This window comes from Athene cunicularia (assembly GCF_003259725.1).
Source record: "Athene cunicularia isolate RWA chromosome 15 unlocalized genomic scaffold, athCun1 chr15_part1, whole genome shotgun sequence".
NCBI lineage: Eukaryota > Metazoa > Chordata > Aves > Strigiformes > Strigidae > Athene > Athene cunicularia.
Genome location: NW_020799121.1, coordinates 1,901,426 through 1,925,410, shown reverse-complemented (window position 1 = coordinate 1,925,410; position 23,985 = coordinate 1,901,426). Strand labels below are relative to the sequence as shown.

Here is a 23,985-nt window from a genome sequence, read left to right as displayed (position 1 = left end):
GACCTGATCCCACTCCAGAGTGCCCTGTCAAAACCTGATTATATTTGGCACCACTTAAAGGCTTGCGTCTCTGCAACGTAGACCTGGGCTTGGACTGAGTTTGATCCTACATGGATCCTGTAGCTTGTGTCCCTTTCTAATACATCTGCAAGGTATTTTAAAGACAGTACTGCCTTCAGCAGAGCTGTGCAGTCTCACTCTCCTTTTTGGTGTTTCTGGGCTTGTGTCACCGTTGCAGCTCATGGACTAGCAGCAATAGTACAAATCCAGCACTACAGCCTGAAGGACCAACTGAAATAGAGCTGGCACTCCGTGGAAGAAGCTCTTGTTTCAGAACAAGCACTTTTGCTGATGAGCAAACACAGAAGGGAAAGCAACAGGGGTCACAGAATGACAAAAGCACATGAGGCTCCAGATCTAACTTGTTCTTACTTTGCCAGACAAAGGATTGCTTTACTTTCCCGAAGCAGAGAGATTGATGCCTACTTGTGAGACTGATGCCTGAGCTGAGCAGACACCACTGCATTGCCCTGGTGGCAATGTTGGCCATATTTTTTGCGCAGTCCTTGTTTTCACCATATGCTCCACACTCTTTTCTCCTGGAAAACAGGGATTTTGTTGTCAAGCAGCCTGAGGCTCACAGTGTAATACCATACACTGAAAGTATATGCTGGGAGCAAGACGCAGAGGATGGAGGGGAAGGGAGAGCTTTACACCCTGACCCCTTGGTAGGACCCTCTTTGGTCCTCGAGGTTTTTGGAAGCTGCTCTCTGCACGCCCTCAGGCTATGCTGTCACCGTCTTTGTGACATTCCTCATGTCACAAATCCTGTGATCTTCCTATGGAGCATTTTAAAGTCCTAGACCCTGAAGCCAGATGACCACACAGTGGATCTCAGCTTCCCGTTTCCATGTTGCAGAAAACAAATATAAGGCTTCATACAGAGCCCAAAACCAGCAGTAAATAAAAAGAACATCCTCAATGTAGTCCTGGAAAAATGCTGGGTTTTGGTTAATTTTTTTCAGTTTTGGGGAATCTGACACAAATTATGGCAGTGGCAGTTCCTGGTAAATTTTTTGGTGCTTGTTTTACTTTTTAAAGAGAATTAAACTATTCCTGAGCCACTAACAGCATGCTGTGCTCTCTGAATCAACCTGGGCCACCCTTAGGACCAAGGGGGATAATCTGCCACCTCCCTTCTGAGCATGATTGTTCAGAGCAGCTCTATAAGATTGGTAAAACATAGCTTAAAACTACTGCTGAAAAATGCAAACAAAAGCAATCCTCACCTGTACCTCCACCTGCCAGACAGAAATCAGATGTACCAAGCAGAAACTGGTGGCTGCATCCAGCACCACTTTTTTATTTTGCGTTAGTTTTGATTTGCTGACAGGGTTCCAGTGCAGCTTAGAGGATGTGCTGATAAACACAGCAGGTACGGCCCAAGAGCGTGTGATGAACCCAGATGTAGCAATGACCCCACTGCTGGAGCGAGCAAGCTCACGGTCCAAGCTGGTGGACGTCAGATGCTTAACATCTGCCTATAGATGTTCAACCTTAAAATTCTCCCTCAAAGCTGCTCCACTTCCTTTTTGTCTTTTCCCTGCAGGAACTGGCAAAGTTTGAATCTTTGCTGAAGGAGGGCCATGGTGCAGAGGCATGCCGAATCCCTGGGCTGCCAGCCGGGCTGGAGCAGCCGAGGTGACACCACCTCCAAGAAGCAGAGGTGCCAGGTCTGGCAACTACACCACAGAGCAGCTGTGGAGAGAGTGACACCCAGAAGAGACTGGGAAATAACTCTGTGTGTGTGCGTGTATGCCTTCTCTGCATGGCAAAGCTGGAGCCAAATATTACCCCTGGTTCTGTCAGGGTGTTTGTGTGAGATCCTTTCATGTTTTAATTAGGCAGCTGTGATATTAGTGACTCAAGAGTGGGACAAACGGAGAGACTAACGTAGCAGTCGTAGCAGTAGGGGTACACATGCATTATGCAAACATCTTTTACAAGGGAGTGTGTTGGCACTTATCGTCAGCGTGCAGCTTGCAAGCTGTCTCCAGCTCTTACAGATGCAGGGGAGAAATACACCCAGCCCCGGGCGCTTCTTGGGGCCAGAACGGCAGGGAGGAGCTCATTTTTGCAGATCCGAGTGGGCTCTATATGTCCTCAGCCTTCCTCCCGAGACCCATCTCGGCTCTGGGAGTCCCAGCGGCGATGGCACTTATTGTGCTGCTGAAACGCATTGACTGTGGGTGGACGAGGTCTGCAGCATTAGCCCAGGTAAGAGATATACGGACATATACTGGCATGCAGACATTTCCTTCCAGACTGCATTAAATCCGCTAGCTGAAAGCGTGGTTTTCGCTTTTATAAAGTTGTAAATCATCCTTACAAGTGTGGAGCTGATATGACTCCATTCCTCTGCTAGCTACATGGGCATACAGCACCCCCCCTCCCCGGTTACCCTGGAGTTCCTAACAAATCAATCTGTACAGACCGAAATACGACTCATGCAGGACCTAGGCTGGTGCAAATCACACCATTTTCCCATCGGTCTGGTTTAGAGCTGGGGGATTGGGCTCCTGGGAAACAAGCAAAACACACTGCCTGATTTCACAAAAAAAAAGAGATAGAGATTGGTGCCCAATGGGTCTTTCAGCACCTTATTACGAGCCTCAGTGAGCATTCCCCACCTGGCCAAGTGAATCCATCAAATCCTGCTTTAAAGAACAACGTGTATAAAAAGCTCACACTTGGCTTGACTTGCCCCTACGTTAACAGTATTTATTGCAGCTTGCAAGAAGTTCAGTTGCCTTGACCGCCTGTAGCCCGCAAGAATGACTGCAGGGAGCGGGGGGGAAAAACCAGACTGCCTCCAGAAGAGCAGGCATACTGATCTGGGGATAAGAAGGATAAAAAGAAAGCTGTACATCTAGTGAAAAAAAAATAAAAAAATTAAAGAGTTTAATAGCAGCTTAAGACTGAGGGTTTTGTCAGCCCTAACACGGAGAGCAATTACCTCTGAACTATAAGGTTATAAAGTGCTTATAGTAACAGACATGTACATGCAAGGAGCTTAAGAATGGAGGCAGAAAGATGGTGTCTTTCCACAGCTGGAGCAAAGGGACCAGAGCAGTGACCTGTCCTTGGGTGAGATGGGCTCGTGATACCTGCCATAGTGCATTAACCACACGGCGGGACATGGGGCTGCCCAGGGATGTTTCTCCAGCAGCTGAATAAAGTGTGTTCCAGGTCTCAGATGCACCCATTTGTGTGTGCCAACGGATGACCATACCCACTGTATGGTTGTCTGTGATGCTGGGAGACCTGACCACAATCCTGAGCTGCAGGCAGGCGAGGGGAGCATGGAAATCGCTCCCAACGGCACCTAAGCACCTGACCAGGTTGGTTAAAACCATGCAGCAAGTCTGGCATGGTCAGGAGCACCTCAGCCACCCTGCGTGTGCATCAGCACCCGCACAGCGGGCCCATGAGCCTCCAACACTGTGTGTGCTGCAAAAGTGCGTGTGACCATCATTCCTCTCCGGAGTCCCAGGAGAAGCAGCAGGGCTCCCGGCACAGGGCACAGGCTGAGTTAAAGCACCGCAGCCAAGACCATGTCACCTCCATGGGCATGAAGGGACCATGTCACCTCATGTGACCTCACGCCCTGATTCTGAGTTTGCATCTGGCAAAGTTCCTGTGAAATGGGAAGACATCCACTGGCAAAGCCATAGCCTGGGAGGTGCTGCTGGTCACTGCTGGGTATCAAGGCCAGGCTCAACACCCAGGTGCCAACCACACCACGAGTGGCACGCAACCTGTGGTGGGCTGCACGTGGCATGGCAGCAAGTAACATTGCATTGCAGCTCATAGGAGCTGGGAAGAGGCATCAGCCAGAGGTATCTGCTGAGGACATTTCTGAGCTGAGGAAACACTGTTTTTCTCAGAAGTCTCCATGTAACCACTAAATCACTTTTCTCCCCTCCCTTGGAAAACAATACTTACTACGTCACCCTGAGAAATATGATGGGGCAAAGGACACCAAATGGCCCCCAGACTGGTCCCCCATGTCCTGCCCTGCTGCTGGTTAATCCCATCAGGAAGACACATTTGCCCAAACAGGCGTGGCAGTGCTCACGCACGTCATGTTTTCTCTGAGGTGATCTTTCTGGCCTGGCAGGGCCTGCCTTACGTCTCTGCTTTGATACAAGCGTGGAGTTAATCCACTTTTGGCAAAGAAGCCTGAGAATTTATATCCTTGGAATGTGAGGAGATGAAAAGGCACCGTACAACATAATATCTGAAGTGCTCTATTGAATTACCATCCTATGAATCAAAATGACTTTAACGATGCAATTGGCTTTTTGCCACAAAAAGAGACAACACTGCCAAGGGAAGTTTCAGAGTCCTGGTCCCTGGCTGCACTCCCATCCCACTCTGCCTCCTGGGATGAAGAACATCATCCTCCAGTGACCTATGCCCTGCCCGAACCACGGAAAATTCAGCTTTTGGATCAAACGGGCTCTATGCCCCATCAACTCCAGCTCTTGAGATCAGAGGTTTTCAGGGTAATGCATGTGGTCCTTGCAGGTTCCCTGTGGTGTGAGAGCCCACCAGGATGGGTCATGTACTCCCAAACCTCCTTCCCACCCAAAGCAGCTGAAGCCATGGGCTCTTACCTGCTCCGCTTCAGAGTAGGGGTTGTTCAGGACCACAGGCACGTTGCTCTTCCCCCACAGGTCACCGAAGACACGGTCGTTCTCCATCCGAGCCGGTAAGGCTTTCTGTGGCTTGTTTTCCCCTTCCCTGAAACTGAAAGTTTAAAAACCATTTGGGTCAGCAAGCTGGAGGGTGACTGGGTGCTGGGACCGTGAGGCCAGGTCAGGACCTGGAGTGATGGCTCAGGACCAGCTCCAGCTGCTTCCCACAGGAGTGAAAACTGCAGGAGGGGAGGAAACGCTCTGCCTCAGCCGAGGCAATGAATCATTGTGGTGAGGGCAACTCAAACACAATAGAAATTTCGCTGCATGGGCAAGCACAGTGCCTACAAAACAACAGGAAACCCCTGCCCCGATGCTGGCTCTAGCAGGGTTACACACCAGACCCTCTGCACCCTGCAAACCAAGCTGGAGCCCTGCAAAAGCCAGCATGGAGCTGGGGAAAGGAGAGACACACACACCTCCAGCTGCAAAACCTCATAGCAAAACCAGCTGGGTCTGCCGAGCAGTATGATGTTTATGAGCAGAGGAGAGGGAAGAAAACCAAGAAAAAATAGGTGGCTCCCAGGAGGAAGAGACAGCTCTCTCTCCTTTTCCTGACCTTTACAAATGCTGCAAATGCCAGTGAATGTAAGTGATTTTACTCAAGTAAAGTGATGGATTGCCTCCATGGAGCTGAGGACACTGGTAATGCTGTGGGACTGAGGATGTCCCCAGCACTGGCTGCCCTGGCCTGTGCAGTGAGACTGGTGTAACTCACAGCGCACAGTCTACCGCACACGCTTTGCCTGGGGAACGTGCTGTGGGATGTCAGTGAGGCTGTTAAATGCCATCCAAGCAGGTGATGGAAAACCACTGCCATATGAGCCCTCACGAAGGAGAAAAACAAATGGGGTTTAGAGACGTGATATTCAGGGAAGGCAGGCTGCAGCATCCGCGCCGAAGGCACCAACCGCCCTGGTGAGTCCACACGTGGGAAGAAGCTCTGTGGGTTGGGCTACATGGGGCCATGGGACAGGATGGGCACAGCCCTGCGGCTTGCAGCCACGCTGCCTTCACCCTGGCTCAGCAGACCATCAAGGTAATGTACTCTGGCAATTGTTTTGCTCCTGCTGTCAGTTCTTAAAAGTCTTCCAGATGCCCACTGAAGTCAGTAATGAGCCTTCCCATTAATGATGGTGGGCTTTGGGCACTGACCAAAGTAGGACACTTGCACTCAGGACATAATTCACACCAGCACGGTGCTCTTGACACTGTCTCTGGAAGTCACATACATACAAATTCAGTTTCACAGTCTTCATCTCCTCCCAGCTCATATCTTTAGGTACAGTTTAAGGAAAATACTTCACTTAAAGATGATCTCCCTGTGCTCTAAGTTTCCTGTAATTTTTCTGCCTTTACAGAAAAGTGTTCAGCTGCCAAAATATTACAGTAGGCTCCTGGACACCTTCCAAACATTGGCTGCCCTATGGTGAAAGTGGCCAGCTTGGTGCAAGCAAAGAGGTACAGGTGTCATAGGGGCAGTTTTTACTGGGTTTTCTATACCCCCACCAGGAAAAGAAAGCTGTTCTTTTGTGACTTGGCTCCTGTGAGTATGTGAAAGGGTTTCAGTAAGATAAAACACCAGAAACCCCACCCGCTGCACCACACCACAAAGCCACAGCCAAAGATAACAGGTCCTGGCTCTCTGCTACACGGTGGCAGTGCTGCCAGGAGCACTCAGCAGCCACACAGCTCCCACGGCTGGAGACAGCCATGAAGCACACAGTACCCTCTGCCCTCTACCAGCCCATCTAAAGGCGAAGCTTAGGGTCTTTTGACACATCCAGCCTATCTCCATCAAGAGAATTCCCAACAGTAAGACAGAGAATTAGCAGGTTGAAAATTCGGCAAATCTGGCTCTTCCCTCTAAGTCAAAGCCAGCTATTGAACAGATCTGTCCTCTTGCCCTGAGCCCTGTCACATCACAGAGAATTGAGGTAGGTCAACACAGAGTCACTGAAATGATGGGCATACATCTCTTGTAGCTGATGATCCCCTATATGCTGCTCTCTATAACTGGCCCAAAATCAAGACACAACCACTAAATCCATAAGGTGATGGAAGAAATCCCTTGGCTTTACTGGTGCCTGGGACTTAGCAGCAGGAATCTGCCTCCTGGGGGACCACGGTGCCGCCCCAGGGGGACAGACGTTTCCTCTATGCAGACAGGAGAGGCTTGGTCAGACAGACCCCAGTGTGCCAGATATCCCACAGGCACCTCCAAAATGACACTGATCATATGCCTGCAGGCGCCTGGCATGACCTGTTGTTTCCAGGAAGGTGTTTGCAAGCTCATCTAAACGGGTGTCTGCCGGCACGAGGAAGCCTCGGAGAAGGATCCATCAATCGGCAGCAGCAGCAGCCAGAGGTCTTGGCCGGGAGGCTGCATGTGTAATCTCAATGTCTGCACACCAGCAAAGCCATAAATTCTGGTACCTGTGCCAACAGCATGGAAAAAGACCAGATGCTTGAATTAAGTCATCGCTGTAGTTGTCTATTTTGTGTATTGCAAGTATTGCTGGAGCAGGGCCCTATCCCATTCACTGGCCTCGAGCATCACCCGACAGCAAGATGCACCGTCCTGAGGAGCAGTGAAGCCCAGGTGGCATTAAGGGTTGGATGCTCAGGAGCAAATGCTCCACCTCCCATTGCATGTTTGCAGCTGGGGCAGAAACAGGTTGCATATTTCTATTCCTGAAGGACTTATGGCTGCATGAAGAAGGCAGCGAGGTGCTGACCTCACCTTTAGTCTCTGCTATAAAAGCACAGTCAAGCGTAGCTGCGACAAAGCCATTAGACTGAACTCATGGCTGTATCTCTCGCCTCTCACTGGTGTTGCACTGCGGTTCGCTCAGTGTTGGGCGACGGGTCTGTCCCTCTCAGGGCTGCGGGTGCATGCACTGGCACTGAGCTAGCGCAGACCTCCGCTGCATGAGCCTGACCAAAAGCATCCGGCTCTGTCTTTCGGAGAGAGACAGGGAGAGAGAAAAGCCCATTCAGAGCAGCCACAGCCTCACCCCAGATGAGGGGAAAAATAAAAATAAATCAATTGCTTCATTTTACAAATATTTCCTGCCCATTTCTTATAATTGCCTTGTTTGCGAGCTCAGACCAGAACAGGGTCTTTTTGGTCAGTTGTTTTCCTCTCTTGACTTGGCTTCCCCAGCCCCCAGCACAGAGGCGAGGTGACCTGCCACATTCATACAAGGATGCCACTCACACACTCAAGGAGACTGGCAGGATGGCCAAAACACTGTGCCCAGATAATGTTTCCAAAAGCACTTTAGCAATGGGAGAGCTCAAAGGGCCATTCTCTTGGGTTCCCAGTGGGTGACAGGGAGGGTGCAGATCCCCGAGAGGTGTGTCGAGGCAGCCAGGTTGGGCACCTCCAGGGAACTGCCATGGAGCGGCCCCATCTGCAGCTACGCAGGGGAGAGAAGAACTTGCCCTCAGCTCCCAGCAGCCTTTGGAGAAATCCTCCCCGACTCACCATCAGTCCTGACCTGGTAGCTGTGGGGCAATGAACAAGATTTTTAGAAGCACCACTTTAGATTAGTGTCTTTGAGGCACTGGAAGCAATGCTGAAGATCTGTTCTTAGAGACACTTGTTTGGCTGAACTCTCCCAAAGGCCAGATCCAGGATTCAAAGATTTCCCTCAGACCTGGTCCTGCTGCCGGATTTATTAAACACTAAGAATAGTGATCTCTTGGGTCCAGAGCAAGTTTTTGGGAAGGGACCCCATTTGAGGTTGTCTTTTGTTCTGAAAGCAAAATTTGTTACTTAAAAAAAGAAAGAGGAATCCTGCCCTCCCCCACTGGTGCAAAGGCAGAGCCTTGGATGATGCCTCACCTCGGAAAGAGCATCTGGCTGTTTGGAGAAATGAGAGGCACCACTGCTTTCTTTTGACTAATTTGATGATGTTGCAATGCTCAGAGTGATGAAGCAGAAAGGAAGTTGCTGAGACAGCCCTTTGAGAAATTTCTCCAAAGCTTTTCCAAAAAGAATTAAAAAAAAAAAAAAAGAGCAAAAAGAAAGTTTGTTGCTTTGCCCCTTTGATTTTAGTTGGCAGACGAATCTCTCTGATTTCCCAGGCAGAGATGAGAGATACCACCAGCTGCTGCAATCGCCAGGGGCCAATTCGGATGAACCAATAAGGATGCCAATGTCCACACTCCTGCTGATAGCAGCACCCCGTGCTGTGACCACGAGGGATGGACTCCTTCCAGGCCCTTGTCCCGCTGGCTGAAAACTCTGCACTCGAGCTTGGGACTGCATGGGAAGCTCACACAGCACACCTCGCTTGCTCTGAGCTTTGGGAGAGAAATACCTTCTTTTTACTTCCCCTTTCCTGGTGTGTCCTCGGAGATGGCTGCAAAGCTCCACTGAGCATTGCTCCTCCTTCCAGTGCTAGAGGCCGGGGTAAATGGGTCTTGCTTCATGTTTTTTTTTGCCCCATGGAAAATCATACTCCAGAGGGCATTGCATCCTCAGAAGTCAATATTTCCTTGCTAACATGCTCCTGGGGCAGGTCACAGTCTGCAGTGTTGTGCTGGCTGCAGACCCCTCACCTCTGGGATTAAAGCAAGGTCTGGCACAACAGCGTGAGCTTGAGGGAGCAGCAGGAGAAGGGATCGGGCAGGTGCTGGGATTTGCAGGGTGCAGGGGATGGAGCAGAGCTCAGGAAGGAAGCTGGAATGTTGGAAGCAGAAGGAATAATGCCAAAAGGTGGGATGCATGCTCTGGAGAGGCAGCATGGCAGTTGCAGCTCTCTGGAGAGGCAACAGGCAATTGCAGAGTAATCAAAGCGAGAAACCACTTCCTAAATGAGAAAGGAGAGCTTGAACAGCACCAAAGGAAGAGGACAAATGTCTCACTGACAAGCACGTGGCATGGCTTGAAGAAGGTCTTACGCTCTCAGAAGGCGAAAGCATCTCTGGGCTGTGCCCAGTGCAGGGATTAGGGACTAATGAGCCAAGCAAGCTGCTCAGAGGCCTATGAAATATGAGACCAGTAAATGTTGTTGAGGAGGTTTTGACAGATAAAGACCTGAGAACAGATCCAAGTGATCCCAAAGTCCCATTGGCATTGTTCAAGATTCAGCCAGCATCAGATGCAACCTGCAGCTACCACACTTGCCCCTTCCCAGCCATGTCCAAAGAGCACCCAGGGGATTTCAGCCTTCACATTTTATTTAGAGGCCAAACGCAGTTCAGGTCTGCCGGGAGAGCTCAAGGTCATGGGTTGTATGTGGGTCATGGGTTTGTCTGCTGGGACCATGTACAAGAATGGCCATCCCATGGAATGCAAGAAGCAGCACCAGCACAGGGGGCTGAGCGGGTAAAGGGTCCTTCAGAGACTGGTCCAAGAGGGCTCCACGGGGGTATATTTGTATGGAATATGCTGTTTGCAGCCACAAAATCCCTCTCTGGATTAGACTGATGTAGTCAGAGGGACGAAGAAGAAGAATCCGCCGAGATAGACAGGAAGGGTTCTTCACTGCCAAAGCTTCCTACTTCACCATTTTACAGAATGGCAATAACATGATAGTTTCAGGGAACCTTTTCATTTTAGAGGTTTTAAAGTTTCATGTCCAAGTACAGAATAATGAAGACATCAGAAATGCAAATGAAATGTTTCGAGCAACACAAAGAGATTTTGGCGGCGGCAAAGGAGGTGGGAGGAAGAGAATTTTCTCTTCGAGAACTGCAAAATTATGGGGTTTGTTCCAATGCAGGATGGTGCCTGAAACGTTGAAACCCTTCATAAACAGAATTCCTGCTCTCAGCACACTCCTCCCTCCCAGGGCTGCTGATGCTGCTTTTTGGACCGAAACTGCCATGTTTCCATCATGCTGTTCATGTTATGGAATAGACCCGAGAAGAAAAATAAATACTGGCAACTCGGTGAGGGGGGAGAGGGAGGGAAGATGGGACATGACAATCTCCCTAGAGCTCAGAGGGAAAAACAGACCTAGGTTAGCTGGCAGTGAGTGAATCAAACTCTATTTTTGTTTTCTAGCCCACGGTGAGCCTCATGGCAGAAATGCCAGCTCTCATCATACCTTGCGCCCCACTTCCATGCTCTCTTTCATGATCGACTTCATCGCAGATGGCTTGAGCCAAGTAGCAGACATTCAGCCGTGGTCACAGCCCATCCCGCAGGCACACACCATAGACCCAGGGAACCTTACAGCTGGAAATCAGCAGGGAGCAAAAGCCAGGTCATTGCAGGGACAACTCCCCTGGGGAGTGCAGACCATGGGTGCAGGGGATGGAGATGAACTGATTTTTTTCCCCCCAATGCAAAGTTCACAGTTTCCAGTTTTCCTTAGAACTAACATTAGAGACATGGGCTGGAAGCCCAAAGTATCAGATGTAATTTGAATCGCTTTTGGCAAAGCCCACCTTGAACAAGAAGTGTTTGGCTCCTTGTGAATAACCTCAAACTTGTACCATTCCTTTCTGCCCTAGGAAAGCTGTCACAGCTCTGTGAGCTGGACTGGCTTTGACAAAGTGCTGCAGGCTGTGAAGGTCAGCACCAGGTGAAGATGGAGACAGAATAGGATTCGCCCCAAGATCAGCCTCCAGCTGGATTGATGGTCAAGTGGTCCAGGCTGTAGGTGTCAAGATCAACCTTGAGTGAGGTTTTGCACCCTCCTGGTGCCTAGGAAGAGCTCTATTCCTATTTTGACTAATTCTGGCTTTGCTTGCTCCCCTCCTAGCCTGGAGAAGTCACAACCTACAGCATGAGAGCTGCATCAATCTGATAAGGCTTGCTTATTTTTTTTGGCATTTCTTTGGCACTGACCAACACACTCTCTCCAGTTATCCACTCCCCATTGTTCCCTGACCTTTCTGCACTTCTCCTATGGACCAAGAAATCTCTCATTGTAGAAGACCTTCATGATGCCCCAGCTCTGTCTGAGACCAAGCTGAGGAGATGAATCATCTCCAGCCTGTCTCAGGAGTGGGAGGAGAGGCAGCTGAGAAATGCCCTTTACCCTGCAGAGCGGCTCTCAACAAGTTTTCCCTGCAGTATATTTCCTTTCCCACTCCTCTGCTCGAGCTCGGCTCTTCTTGTTCATACAGAGTCCTACCACAAGAGCGAGGTGGCAGCTTTTTCATCAAGCAGAAGATTGAAGACTAATTTTGACTGAAAAGTGGATTTTCAGTCCCAAGGCACATAGATTACGTAGACTATTTTTTTAAAGGGTATTAAAAAATAATGTGAGTGGAGTTTTGGTGAAGTACGCACCAGCTAATGTTCTTGCTGGTTCAAGGTCCTTCAGTTTAAGTGAATTCAAAGTGTTTCAGTTTAATCTCTCTCTGAGTAGAAGAGACTCCTCAAACAAACGCCACGTTTTTCATCCCTCCCTCTAGCTCAATTTCCTCAGAGACCCTGTAGCTGGTGAGACAGGATGGAGACAGTGGGGGACACAGTTTAAAAGGTGAAGCTGTACCTTGTATCAGGGTTTGGGATTGTGTCCTCTGGGGGTTTTGCTGAGCTATGACCCCAGGTCCACTGCAGCAGTGTTAGCAAAAACAGAGGGACAGAGGGGATTTTTAAGCACCCTGCACATTTTATTGGACCTGCAGTCAAGCACAACCCTTTCAAGGTCTCAGTTCTTTGGTTGCTTATATCAGGTTCCACCAAGGATGGGTTGGTGCTGGATTAAAGGACATGCAGCAGGTAGGAAGGCACACAGCCCTCAGCCTTCAAGAGAGGGTTCTGGGCTTGGGGGTTAAATTGCCTCCTATTGGACAGCCAGAGACCAAACCCAACATTTTCCAAAGCAGCCAAAGGTGTGAGACCCGGGGATATGTGTGGTGGGGAGGGGATGGAAAGGAAGGGAAGGCTGTCCCCAAGTGTGCCTTGTCCCACCGCTCTTCCCCAGACGTCTGCACCCACCATCAGTGCCAAGCTGAGCGGATATTTTTTTCTCTGACTCAGTGTGACCACCCTAACGGGCTTTGTGTAACTGTGACCTCCACAGAAAAAATGCATAATTTGGGAGAGAGCAGAAATGATGGTGCAAAACCAACCAAAAATGAAAAAAAAAGAAAATGGAAAACACACATGGGTGTTGGTTTGTGATGGGAGTGATCAGGAGCTCAGCCTGGGGTCTGCTGCCGAGCCGGGCAGGGAACCCACCACAGAGATCCCGCTGCTCTGCAGCCAACAGCTCTGCCTTTACCCTGTCATTGCTTCTGATTAAAAAAAAAAAAAAAAAATCACAACATTTTTTTTCCTCTTCCCTAAGGAAGTAGGTGCAGCAAGGGAACTTGAAGTCACATATCCCTCTGTCACTGAACTGAGATCAGCAGCTTCAGCGAACCCTCCTGAAAAAGCCTCCTGGCTGTTACAGCCAGTCAATAACTGAGGGCAGCCACAACCTGCTGCGGCACTTGACACTGCTAAAATCCATTCAGGGACTTGGGAAAAGGCACCAGGAAAAGGCAACCTATCATTGCTAATAAATGGCCAGGAGGCAAGAGAGCTGGTACCCAAAAATATAGCTACTAACAACATTTTTGCAAAGTGTGAAGGGCCACAGGGAGCAGCTTCAGCTCCAGAGAGATGGTCTGTATTTGGGGAAATGCCAAGGAAGGTCAGGAGGGCAACACCATGAGCATGGCCCCTTGCAGCAGCAGATACCAGAAATGAAGCAATTCCACCCACATGATGGGACTTCACCCTCCTCAACAGGCCACAGGGCAAGCATATATATGTCCCCACCCTTGTTATATATGCATACACACACTGAAATTATCAGCTTGATCTAGAAGGAGCAGAGGGGATGAGCAGGCAGCTCTGCTGCTGCGTTTCAACAAGGGATGGCCATTTCTGAGCTCTCGACAGGAAATATTTCCTCCTGTTCCCAGAAGACAGGAGCACCCAAGACAGGTCCTGCTGCTCTTGCACAGAGGTTCAGCTGGAGCTGGACTGGGGGTCCTCTTTCCCCTCCCCAAGCCAGAGCCTGACTGCCAAAAGCACAGAAGGTTTTGAAACTCATTTCTCCTGGGAAGCATCATTCTCTGCCAGTCTGACCTTCCTTCTCTCTCTCCGGCAGTTAATCAATAGCAGATTTCAACTGGAGAGCTCTAAAGCAGGATAGCAAGGACAGACAATACCATGAATCTTATCCGGTAGGTGGGGAAACTGAGGCACTGGATTTTATTTAAACTTAAATGAAATCAAGAACACGGAACAGAAAAATCCCAACCCAGCCCGTAAGCCACCTCTTCACATAGCTCAGCTGAGACACTACACCTGCTGTCTACCCAATTTCCCACACTTACATCTTCCTCCCTTTCTTCCACCATCTACTACCAGTTTTTCATGACTTCTCTCTTTCCCCAATGATCTGCTTCCCCTTTTGTTTCCATCCCTTTCCCTCCATCTCCACCCTGCTGCGTCAGACAGCAGCCATTTCTGGAGAGGTGCTCACCAACGCCCAAACCAGCCACGTCAGGTAGTCAAAACCAGCACATTTCACCAAATGTAAAAAATGTATTTAGGGACCTACCAGTCCACCTGGACTTCTATATCTCTTGTCTCTACCTTGGAGGGTGCATCTCCATCGCTGTCCTTACTGCTGCTCTTCAGGAGATCCAGGACAGGTTCGATTTCTTTGAGCAGTTCATTGTCTTCCACGCCACCATTGAGGCAAGGATGACCACAAGCACCTTCCTTCCCCTTCCCCTTCCCAGCATCCTGCCCTTTGCTGCTGGTAATGACGCCGTTAACATGGACCATCGGCTCCATCTCCCGCCTGATCTCTCTTGTCCACAGGGAGCCCATGGTGCGGTCGGCTGCTGGCAGCAGCTGCTCTTTGCCGTGCAGGCTTGGGTTGGACAAGTCAACCGCCTTCGGAGTTGGGCAGAGGGGTCTGGTGACACGGATGGTTTTTGGTGTCCCGTCACCTGCAAAAGTGGTCTCCAGGTGAGTGGTGAAGCCCTCAGGGCCCCGCAGGATGAGGACCACGTAGGTCTCAGAGGCGATGCTTCTCAGTATCTCCAGCGCGGTCTCATAGCTCATGTCCACCAGGGGCCTGCCATTGACAGCTAAAATGATGTCCCCAGCCTGGATGAGGCCACTCTGCTCTGCAGCCCCTCCCCGGATCAAGTCCGAGATGATGACGGGCGGCTTGCTGACGCGCTCCTTCACCAGGAATCCGAGGCCGCCCACCTTGCGCTTGAAGAGCCTCACTGAGATGACGTTGGGCTGTATCTGATGCACGCTGAACACATTCTCTTCCATGGCAGCCCCTCTCTTCGAACCTGCAGACCAGGACCTTGACACTCGCTGAGTGCAGAGAAATTTGCTGTCTGAGATGCTTATCCACGCAGGGGTGGGGAAGGGGCAACTCTTTGGCTTTTAAGCAACTGGCCTCACTGGGAAACTCCTCTGGGCTTTGGCTGCAGGCTGGCTTTCTGCAGCATACTCACTGCCACCTCTCTCTGAAATGCAGCCCGTGGAAAGCAGGGTGTATCACTGGCGGAAAGCAAGGCTAGGGGCAGGGCAGGCAGGGTGGGCAGGGCAGGCAGGGCTGGGCATCGAGCAGCGGAGCAGGAGCTGGAGGGGGCAACATGTCAGATTCCAGTCAGCCTCTGGTCCTGAGCTGGGCAGAGGCAGGGACGCAGCCCGCTCGCTTCACCAACATCCCTGCAAACAGTCTACAAGCCTCTTTATCTAGAAAGGAGGACAAAAAAAAACAAAAGAAAAAGAAAAGTGAGATAGGGCAGGCGTCAGCACCAGCTCGGCACGGGGCTCAGCACGCCACAGACACCCACATGCATCAGCCTGTCCCCACAGATGTCATCCCCCGGGCTGCGATTGGGAGACAGGCTGCAGCCTCCCATCACTCTGGGCTTTGTTTCCTCCAACCCCCCTATGAAAATCGGCACCATCTGTTCGGCGGGGACCGGGAAAGCACGAGGGGAGTGGGGGAGACCTGGGAGGGGGCTGCTTGGGAGCCTGGCTTGGACCCTCCCTCCTTTGCCCATGGGTCGCAAACAAAAACCATGCACGTCTGGCAAATGGGTAGAGCCGCATGGAGCTTGGCGGCGATTTCTGCCAGCTGAGGATCTTGACTCCCTGTGTTTTCCGGAGTATCCAACAACCTGATGGTCAAGATGGGTCAGGGTGACCTGACAGGGGAAGTATGTCCCTGCCCAGGATGAAAGCTGTTCCGCAGAGGCTGTCACACCGAGACTGCTTTGATACTTCAGGAGAAAGAGTATCAGCCATAAGTAAAATGAGGCAGTAGAAGAGAACATTCAGCTCCCCGTACCCTGAGTTACAGCAAAGCACTTACAATGGCAAGTGCTTTGAAGCCTGGCTACAGGGATCACAGCCTCAGCCTGGCTCAGCTCCTCCTCTCCCCATATTTCAAGCCTGGCACGGGGATACAGGAGGCAAAGCTAGCACTCCCCCGTGCCCAGTCCTGCCATCCAGTTCCCAAACAAACTGCTTTAGCTGATGGAAAACCATCTAGAGGAGAACATGTAATGAGTTTACCCAGCTCTCAGGGGAACCTCATGCAGCTGGGCATGACTTTCTACAGCCCTCGCATGGCGTGGGGGGCCATGGCTCATTGACTCCTGATGGGACCCTGGTTCTTACATGCCTACGCTTGCGTTTGATAACTTCAGCTCCCAAACTCTCTCCACGTTCCCCTCCCATTTCTTAGATGCTCTGGAGAACATTTCTCTCCCGGACTGTGCCCTGACATTTAGCAGCAAGCTGAAACGTAGATGCCTTGTTTTCTTTTTTAAATCTGAACTTTGAGGAGAGAACAGAGGGCACTAGATCTGCAGGCTGGAGTCACAGACATACCAAGGAAAACACTCTCCTGTCTCTCAAAAGCAGCACATTCTGGGCAGCATTTGCACCTTCAGACACCAAGCACCAAGCCCTCATCTGCCAGAAGCTCCCCCCAGCACCCTAGTTGGAAAAAACAGGGATCTGAGGAGGAAGGCAATGACACCAGCCCCATCATTAACTCACTTGAGCTTTTTAATCCTCATGTGACGAGGGCTGCTGACCCCAGACTGGCTTTTTACAGGCAAGTAAAGAACAAAGCAATTAGAGACCGATAACCCAGCCAATGGATTTAACCCCTATTGCCCTTCTCCCATTACTCAGCCCTGCAGAGCAGTAGCGGCATGCAAAGAGTTAAATGTCACCTGAGTAAGCCGGTGGGGAGTCACCTCCTCAAAGGCTAATTAACCGGGTGACACAAGCCCCACAAGCTGGGTGACTTCCCGCAAATGGCCCTGGCCAGAGGTCACTGGAGCAGGACCTGCGCCAGCCGTGAGGGGTTGTGTCACCTCATGGGGCAGCCGAGCAGGACATCTCCAGATCTCAGGCCACCTGGGGAGGGAACGTCACATATTTGGGGAAGAGGGAGGTAATCAGAGATCTGCTTCTACAGGGAAGGTCCTGTCCCTCTCTGTCCTTTCCAGCTTCTCCATCCCTTCCCCAGCCAGAGCCTGTTTTCACCAGCAGCGCTGGACACAGCAGGACCTTGGCTGAGTCTTCCCCCTCTTTTGCAGGCTCTTTGGTGCCGGTGCCAAACTACAGGACCAGCTTCCTCCTCCCCACCCAGGGTTGGTTTTTTCCTCGTCCTGCTCCCAGCATCCCACCAGCACATTCCCTGCATCCCCCAGCCCCACCATTTGTTCCCCCTGAAAACAAGGTCACCATCACCCTGACGTCTGGGCAAGCCACCGATTCACACAGGACTCATTTCTAGTGTTATTAGCTGATGCCACAAGGATGAACGAGGCTTTGAAGGAAGTGTAAGCACCATGCAAGTGTGGGATTGTCAGCTTCCCTTCAAGGGGACAACCCAGTTATTTTCCCTGGATTTGTCACCAGCTGCGCAGCAATCATGAACTCCTCACAGTCGGTGAAGTCTGTGTTCACATCGTGCCCGTCTCAACGGGGCCAAGGGCCATCTTGGGGACTGGCCAGCACAAGCCCCTGTCACTGCCAGGCATTCCCAGCAGCTCCTACAGGCAGATGCTCAACAGCAGGAGAAGATGATGCCTTTCAGCCCAGCTCAATCCCTGACTGCAGTGCTTCCAGGGAAGTGGGACGATGCTGAGCTCACTGGAAAGGGCCCTCATCCACCCCTAAGAGCTGAGAAACCTTGAAGTGTTTACAGTCCATCATTCTTTTCCCACTCCCAATTTCCAGTTCTTTCCTCCAGAAAGCATATAGCAAAGATTGTATTTTTTTACATATATGCAGCTCCAGCCTGCAAGATCCCAGGGAACAGCATTATTGCTGAGTGCACATTGTTCCGCTTCCCCAAAACCCACCGACACCTCAGCATTCTCTACAAGCAGAAAGAGGAGAAAACAATAGATTATAGCAATATCTAAGCACCCAGCTAGGGTTTTCTCCAAGATAGAGGTGAACACCAGCATGTCCCCTACAAACAAGAGGGTAACTGACTCCTGGACCTTGCACACTCTCATCTGTGGAGTGATCAGCAGATGGTATCTCCCCCCGCCTCAGATGAGGCTCTGCAGCAGCAGCTGAGAACTGGCTGGAACCAGGGAAGGACATTATTTGCCCTTTGAGGACTTTTTTCCCCTCCCTCCAACTCAAGCCTTTTCACTGCTTTTTCTCAGCTGCTCCCCAGAGTAAGAAAGGTCAGAAAACAGCCAGAAATCAGAGGAGCAAGCAAGCAAATTGAAGGCAACCTGTCTCTAAGCCCCTGACACTTCTGATCCTTGGGGAAGAGTCAGACAAACATTTTCATTGAATCATAAAATCATTTAGATTGGAAAATAACCTTAAGATTGTCCAGTCCAACCACCTTCCAGCTTCTTGCACAAACTCAGACTGAGGATGGGAGGGAGAGGGAGAAGTTGAGAGCAGACGTCAGCAGAAGACACCTGGGAGCGCAAGGAAAACTTCCCCATCCACCCAGCATGGGTCAGGGGTACCCCCATGTCCAGCTTCCAGGTTATCCTGGGACATCCGCAGGTCTATTCCCAGAGGGGACACATTTCAGAGGAAACCTGAAGCATTCAACACCATGCAACGTGATGGGGAGACACCAGCTGTTTGCAGTGCGGGTGGCTGAGCTGTGCTCAGCTCTGCCGAGTTCAGTTCTCCCTACAAGCGTCATTAAGAGTCTGATTTACGAAACCAAGAGCAGTAGTACATTTGCCAGGTTGTACATTTAAAGCTACTGGAGGTGTCACATCTGACTCCTTAAAACCAGTGAGCAGGGTTTCACTGGGGTGAGTGCTGCTCAGGTGGAAACACTTATTTCACCCCTGAAAGACAACCAGGAGATGGCCGATGCCATGGGCAAAGCCAAGCTCAGCTCCCTGCCAAGCCACCCTGTTGAATAAACATCCACAGACGGTGCCATCCCACTCCCTGCCTCGGTTTCCCTCCCCTTTCCAAAGCATAAACCCAACTCAAATTACAGAAGAGCAACAAACCCTGCAGAGCTGCAAACTTGTAGCACCCCAGACAAGCGTTACAAAAAGCGTTAGCTCTGATCTCGACACCGATCCACGCTGACATTGCTTGTTCGAAGGCTTTAATCAGCGTAGGGAAGAGCAGCAGAACAGGCTCCCCTACGGCAGCGAGGAAGGCATTCGCTTAACAAACAAGCCCTACAAAAAGCAATAACGAAAAGCTTTTAGAGTCGCCAGATAACATTTCAAGCAACAAACTCCAGCACATATGTTAATTGGATGATTTGATTTAGAAAGCAAAGCGGAGGAGAAATCAGTCTTAGGAGCCTAACACAATCTCTTAACTCTCCCAGTCAGGAGCTGCAGGCTACGGAGTGCTAGGATGTTCCCCACACCACCTCTTTGGCATGGGCACTTGGGTTGCCCTTGCCCTCCCAAATCAATTTTGAGTCTTGCCTTTGCTGCGGTAATGGCTTACATTTTTACATGCCAGATTTAAATGGACACCATTGTCCTATTTAATTAGTTTTCATGGGATTTATAGCATTCAACGAAGAACCCCAGGGCTGATGGATTTATGCCCATTTAATTTTTACGACCCATGGAGCGTCAGTAAATCTGATGAGGAGCAATGGGATGCAACATATGCACAGTTACTGTAAACCTGCGTGTTTGTGCATCTGAAAATGGAGCATTAAAGTGATTCACTGGCAGCCAGCTCGCCCGTGCCAGCAGTTCTGCGCTCAGCTCCCGTTTGGCTCAGACCGTCAGGGTGGTATATCTATGTACATGGTCTTTTGATCCTGAGACTATATAGACAATGTTCCCCCACCTATCTCTAACTATTCACCTCCCACCAACCCTGTCAAAATCTGCCTGGGAAGGAGAGAGCCCTTTTTCCTTCACAGCCAAACAACACACTCTGCTTCTCCCTTTCCATCCCCAGTGCACGAGGCTGGGAAGTGGCTATTTCACCTGGAGCATGACATTTTTTTCACCCCCAATAAACCTTATTTACACACAGGAGTGAATTAAATAAGAGGTACTTTGCCATCTGTACAACACCTTGGTGCCAGTGCCCAGCATTGAGCAATGCTGCAGAGCTGCTGGACCAATCCATGCAGCCATGGGAACCAGTGAGCTTGGGAAGGATGCTGCCGAAGGGATGAAGTGCTGAGGATCTCAGCCCTGGAGACTCCCTCACCTCTCCCACATCAGCAGGGCATGGGCGTTTGCACTGAAAACATGCCTATCACTGGTAAAAGAACAGTTAATAAAATAAATGCTTGCTTTCTGAAACAAATAAATCTATGTCAATTCCCTAAGGGGGTTCATATGTCTCTAATCAAGGGGTTGTTTTCTGGAAAGCAGAGCTACACACATTTCTCACGGCCATATCATTGGGCTAAAGCTGCCCCAAAGCCCCACAACCTGCATATTTATCCAACTCCAGGCACTTGCTTTTGTGTTCATCCCAATCATCCCCTTCTGGGGGATTAAACAGCTGAGGAATGCCTGGTCCTGTTGGCACAAGCAGCCACCAGCACACTTTCTAGGCAGTTGGATTAGATGATCATTGTAGGTCCCTTCCAACTGAAATATTCTATTCTATTCTAGCCAGTGTCCTGCATGCTAACCTCGGAGCAGCAATGCTAGAGGAGGCAGAACTGCACTGAAACTTTGCTGTAATTTAACAAAGTCCCTCATTCCTCTCCCCTTTGCCCCATCCAATACGAGGTGCACCTCTTCAAGCAGACCACAGGCAATACATTTCAATGTTGTCAAGACAACTGTGTTGACAAAATTCCCTTTTTTTTAGATGACAGAGACAAGGTTTTGTTTTAATTTGGAGTTCAAGGCTTAGCATATTTCAGTAACATGCCTGACATTTCTCTTTTACTCTTTCATACAACATTTTATTGGCGCCTGTGGTGTGTGGCTAAAATGGAGTTTAGATAAAACCACCACTATTCATCAATTCCACCACTAACCCCATCTAAAACTGATGTTCTTATTAGGGCTTGGCCCATCTGTAAAACATAAATTTCACCACCTTCTATTTGCCGAGAGGATTGGAATTACACCAGTGACTCCTGTTTGACAAATGGGACCCATGTTAACGCAACACCACTTTGTCCTAAATGACAAAATAGGTAGATAGGAAATAAATGAGAAAATGCCATTTGATGGATGGTCTCAAAATCCAATCACAGGACGAGAGGGGAAACGTGGCTCCATTTAGAAAAAAAAAAAAAGAAAAAGGGAATTTAAAAATCGCAGCATGTTGGTTGGAGCTGTAATACCTCCAGAGCCACCAGCCGGCATCAATAAAGTCAGCGGCAGATCTCTCGGCCCAGAGTTTGTCCAGGAATTAAACTCCCGGCTTGTTTCAGCAGCTCATATTCTCATCCCCTCCTTTGCTGCTGACTCCCCCAAAACCTTCTAGCATAGTGTTAAATTTTCCTACTCTAACAAACCAGTGGGAGAAGTAACCCAATTAGGACACTAAATAGTAATAAACATTATTGTTACCGATTTTCATAAAGAGCAACTCATATCACTACTTAAAAACCTCAGGAAAACATCAGGCTCCTCAGAGCACAAGCCTGGGTTCCTTGGTCTGGAGGCATGAGCCTCCTGCCAGGTCCCCGTGACAGCCTGTTGCTGGAAAGGCATTTTCTCTGTTACCCGAGCATCACTAGCACCTCTCTTCAACATCAAAAGTGCAGGAGGACTAGAGGTGTGAGTCCCCACCAACAAATGTAGTACATGGAGCCAAAGCAGAGCTCTCGTCCTCTTTGTACCAGCATCCTTGGTGACTGCACAAGGCAGAAAAAGGAAGATAATTTGATCCCCTGAGTTTCTGTCTGTGCTTTTCTTAGGGTTTTGCGTTAGCACTTGTTGCCATAGTATCAACAGTCGTGGCAAAGTTCTCTGGGGGCCTCCTGGGACTGATTCCTTGTCCCACAGAAGGGTCTGGCTCTCATTTGTGCAGGATTGGGGTGGGGGGATGTGGAATTTTCTGCTTCCTAATTTTTGCTAGAGGTGCTGCCACTGCAAGCAAGGGTGTTCCTTAGAAGCAGCATCAGCCACATCATCCTCGTTCTGCCAGCATCTTTGAACATGGGTCTGGGCATGGGGCACTGTGACAAGAATGCCATGAGTGCATGAGAGAGAGGAATGGAAATGGACCCTGATGCTCATCATGTCCTGGGGCTTTTCCCTTTCCCCATGGGACAGTCCCATGCTGGTGATGCTGCCTTTGGCTGAAGCAGCCCCAGCCTCTACCTCAAAAACAGAGTTTTTCCCCCATGCCAGAGGAGAAGTTTTTGACTTCCCAAGAGCCTGCTCCCCAATACTGGCACCATGGGGAGAGGCAGTGGTGGGGCAGACTGTCACACTGGGTCCATGGTCCCACTGTGTTGCAGAGGGACTGGAGCCCTTGGCCAAGACGTGTCACTGATATTTCCAAGGACGTGTTCATTTTGATGGCTGGGGATGAAGAATGGGTCCTGCTCTGAAAAGACTGAGCTTTCATGACTCTCAAGGCAAGGAAGAACTGCACGTTTTCAGCATGTCTGAAAACATAAGCCTGAGACTGAAAAATGGGATTAAGACAAGCCTATCCTAGAAGGGCATTGTGAGTTCTCATTAAGCATTTCTGAATTGTCATGTAAAAGAGGAGCTATGGAAAGAGCTGCCTTAGCATAAATACCTCTGGTTTTGTATACACACAGAGAGTACTTGCAGGTTTCCACGCTCTGCATATAGAACCAACATACTGACAACATATGGGCTTTCCAGACCGCGCGTTCCTCATGCCCACAGCCAGATCCCAAGCACTTGCTTGGCGTCATATCGGTGCTTCGCTCCACTCGCTTTACAGCTGCCATGTAGGGTGGCCATCCGGGGTGCGTTGGGTCAGGTATCGCACACAGCCCCTCACAGATTTAATTTGGAACAAGCAGATGGGAGCAAACGTGCTTTCATCCAGCTCCAGACAGACAATGGCTTACAGATCCTTCCCTCTTCGGGACACAATATGTTTATTTTTGGCTATGTACGAGAGATCAGATTGCGTATATAGATTTGATTTAATGCACAGATACAATCAGAACAGCGTGAGTAGAGCAAAGGCATTTTAACTTTGTTTGGAGCCTCCTCTCAAAACTGGTCCCTTGCTATCAGGGTTGTATTTCTTTGTAAGAATTGATGGTATCAACAAGTATCAAACAATATTGTCATTACTCAGGAAAGGTAAATGCTAATCTATGCGAGCCAAGCTCATGTGACTTATCAGTTACTATATATAGTTGTTTTCAGACACTGATTTAGGCAATCTGGCAGATTTCCTAAGCCTTTGTACAGATACACTACTGAAATGGCAAATAGGCAGTTGTGTGGATAGTATGAATAAGTCCATGAAAAGCACAAACCAAAATGTTACCTTCTGAAAATAGCTGCTCTTGGAGTGTGCTGGGGGGTGGCTGTGTTGAAGCTCTCTGGCTTCACCACTACCCCACCTGGCTGAACCCACAGCAGCGGAGCAGTGCAGCTCTGCAAAAGTCAACATTTGCAAGTGTAATAGAGAGGCAGTAATGGGGATTTGGTCCAAGCGGGGGAACACACAAAGTCTTCTCGGAATACCCCTCCTCTTGACAGAGCTCTTTGACAAAAGGGTGTTACACCCAGCCTGGGAAGGGAGCAGATGAATACCTCGCTCTGCACAGACGCAGCAGCTAGTGTGTGGCCGTTGCAAGTTGGTACAATCAAGACC

The 23,985-nt window shown here is 49.8% G+C and overlaps 1 protein-coding gene across 1 annotated transcript in view; it reads right to left on the bottom strand.

Annotated features, from left to right (window-relative positions):
• The window catches only part of NOS1 (nitric oxide synthase 1), a 58,886-nt gene that overhangs the window by 32,241 nt on the left and 2,660 nt on the right, over positions 1 to 23,985 (bottom strand). The window contains exons 2-3 of the mRNA XM_026859831.1: positions 14,288 to 15,453; positions 4,680 to 4,812 (exon numbers count right to left, since the gene is read on the bottom strand). Of these exons, the coding sequence (XP_026715632.1) occupies positions 4,680 to 4,812; positions 14,288 to 15,021 (867 nt within the window). The 5' untranslated portion in view covers positions 15,022 to 15,453. The remainder of the gene's footprint in view (positions 1 to 4,679; positions 4,813 to 14,287; positions 15,454 to 23,985) is intronic.